Consider the following 1,471-nt stretch of genomic DNA (forward strand, 5'->3'; position numbering starts at 1 on the left):
GGGCCGCTGTGCACTACAACATCGGTCCCGCTTTGGTTTTCACTATGCATAGACCATTCCCTCCAAACAGGCGCGCTCGGGTTTCCCTCTCGTTTACTTTGTATATTCTTTTACATTTCTAATTGTCCTTTTTGAGTTTCTGGAACGTGGTAGAGCCACAAGCCGGAACTTGCTCTTCCTCGAAACTCCGGCTCCTCCAGTCCGCCCCGAACTCGGTGCCTATTGTTTATACCCTGGATTCTTGCGCCTAAACTCTCTGATTTTTGATTTTGGCGCACTGGTAGCTTAGGAAACCGAGTTCCATCTCCAGGTTTGTGGAGCTGGGGACCATCCGCGGCACCCCCCGCCTCGATGGGAAAGAAAGCGCCACAGGGCTTGGGGTTAACGTCTAGGAGCGAAACCAAGCCATTGGATGAGACCCAGAATCATGTCCCTTCTGTGGTTGCACGGGGTGGAGGCGCAGGTGGTTTACCCACGATCGAGGCCCAGGGGGAACAGCAGTTGAGCGTGCCAGCGGCACGTCCTGGGGGGATACCCCAATCGTCAGGACGTTATAGCGTTGCATTNAGCAGTTGAGCGTGCCAGCGGCACGTCCTGGGGGGATACCCCAATCGTCAGGACGTTATAGCGTTGCATTTAAAGTATGTCTCATCTTGGCGCTTGCCGTTTGTGCTTCTCTTAGTGTGGGTAGCACGGCTTGGGGCAGGGATGGGAGGATGGCTGTGGGCAGGGCTGCATCTGGACGAGTACCAGATGACGAAGCAGCTCCCGCGTCAGATACTTTACACACCTGGGAGCGAAGAGTACAAAGCACGAAGGAGATTGAGGAGAGCCTTCAGAAGGCGCTTGTGGAATATATGAGAAGGCCAGAAGACCTTGGTCGTCCGCCGCCGGGAATAGGTAAGTGGGACCTGCAGCAGTAGGGAGGAGACGCAGCGAGCTCCTCTGCAAGTGCATTTCCCGTTATTGCAACACTGCATCCAGTCGATTGAGCAATGAGAAATGATTCTAGTGATTATGCTGTGGTTTTGCCTTATGTTGCAGCTTCCGGCGATATTCCTGGGAGCGACGATGTGGCGGCGTGTTTGGCCCGTGCATTGGATGCTGTGCGCAGCGCCTCTGCCTCTACACAAAAAGAGATCGTTGAAAAATACCTCAAGAATGTGTTGGAAGCTTCCGATAACAAAAGCCCCGCCCTGCTTCTGGATGATATGGTCAAAAGAGTGCAGGCAGCGGCGCCCTCCGAGGAGGATACCAATCCGGAGGAGGAAGCTCAAAGCGCGAGAAGTGCTCTTCTGGTGGCCGTGCTGGAGGGCTTTACAGCCAGGATCAAAGCTTTAGAGCATCTCAGGCTGGTGGAAGCAGCTGAATGTAACGAGCAAGCGAGGTTGGAGAAGCAAAAGCCCAAGGAGAGCGTAGGGCTCGCGCAGTTGCTGAGGAAGGTGCAGGGGATCCCTGAAGAGGATGTTGA

At 54.5% G+C, this 1,471-nt stretch overlaps 1 protein-coding gene across 1 annotated transcript in view; it reads left to right on the forward strand.

Moving 5' to 3' along the window:
- Positions 1-716: 716 nt before the first annotated feature.
- Positions 717-1,471, forward strand: part of EMH_0090220 (uncharacterized protein) — a gene marked incomplete at both ends in the record, with an annotated part of 1,447 nt that continues 692 nt past the window's right edge. Inside the window, 2 exons of the mRNA XM_013501543.1 lie at positions 717-900; positions 1,045-1,387. Of these exons, the coding sequence (XP_013356997.1) occupies positions 717-900; positions 1,045-1,387 (527 nt within the window). The remainder of the gene's footprint in view (positions 901-1,044; positions 1,388-1,471) is intronic.

The sequence above is a fragment of the Eimeria mitis genome, genomic scaffold, assembly GCF_000499745.2.
Source record: "Eimeria mitis Houghton genomic scaffold, Emh_scaff7069, whole genome shotgun sequence".
NCBI classification, from domain to species: domain Eukaryota; phylum Apicomplexa; class Conoidasida; order Eucoccidiorida; family Eimeriidae; genus Eimeria; species Eimeria mitis.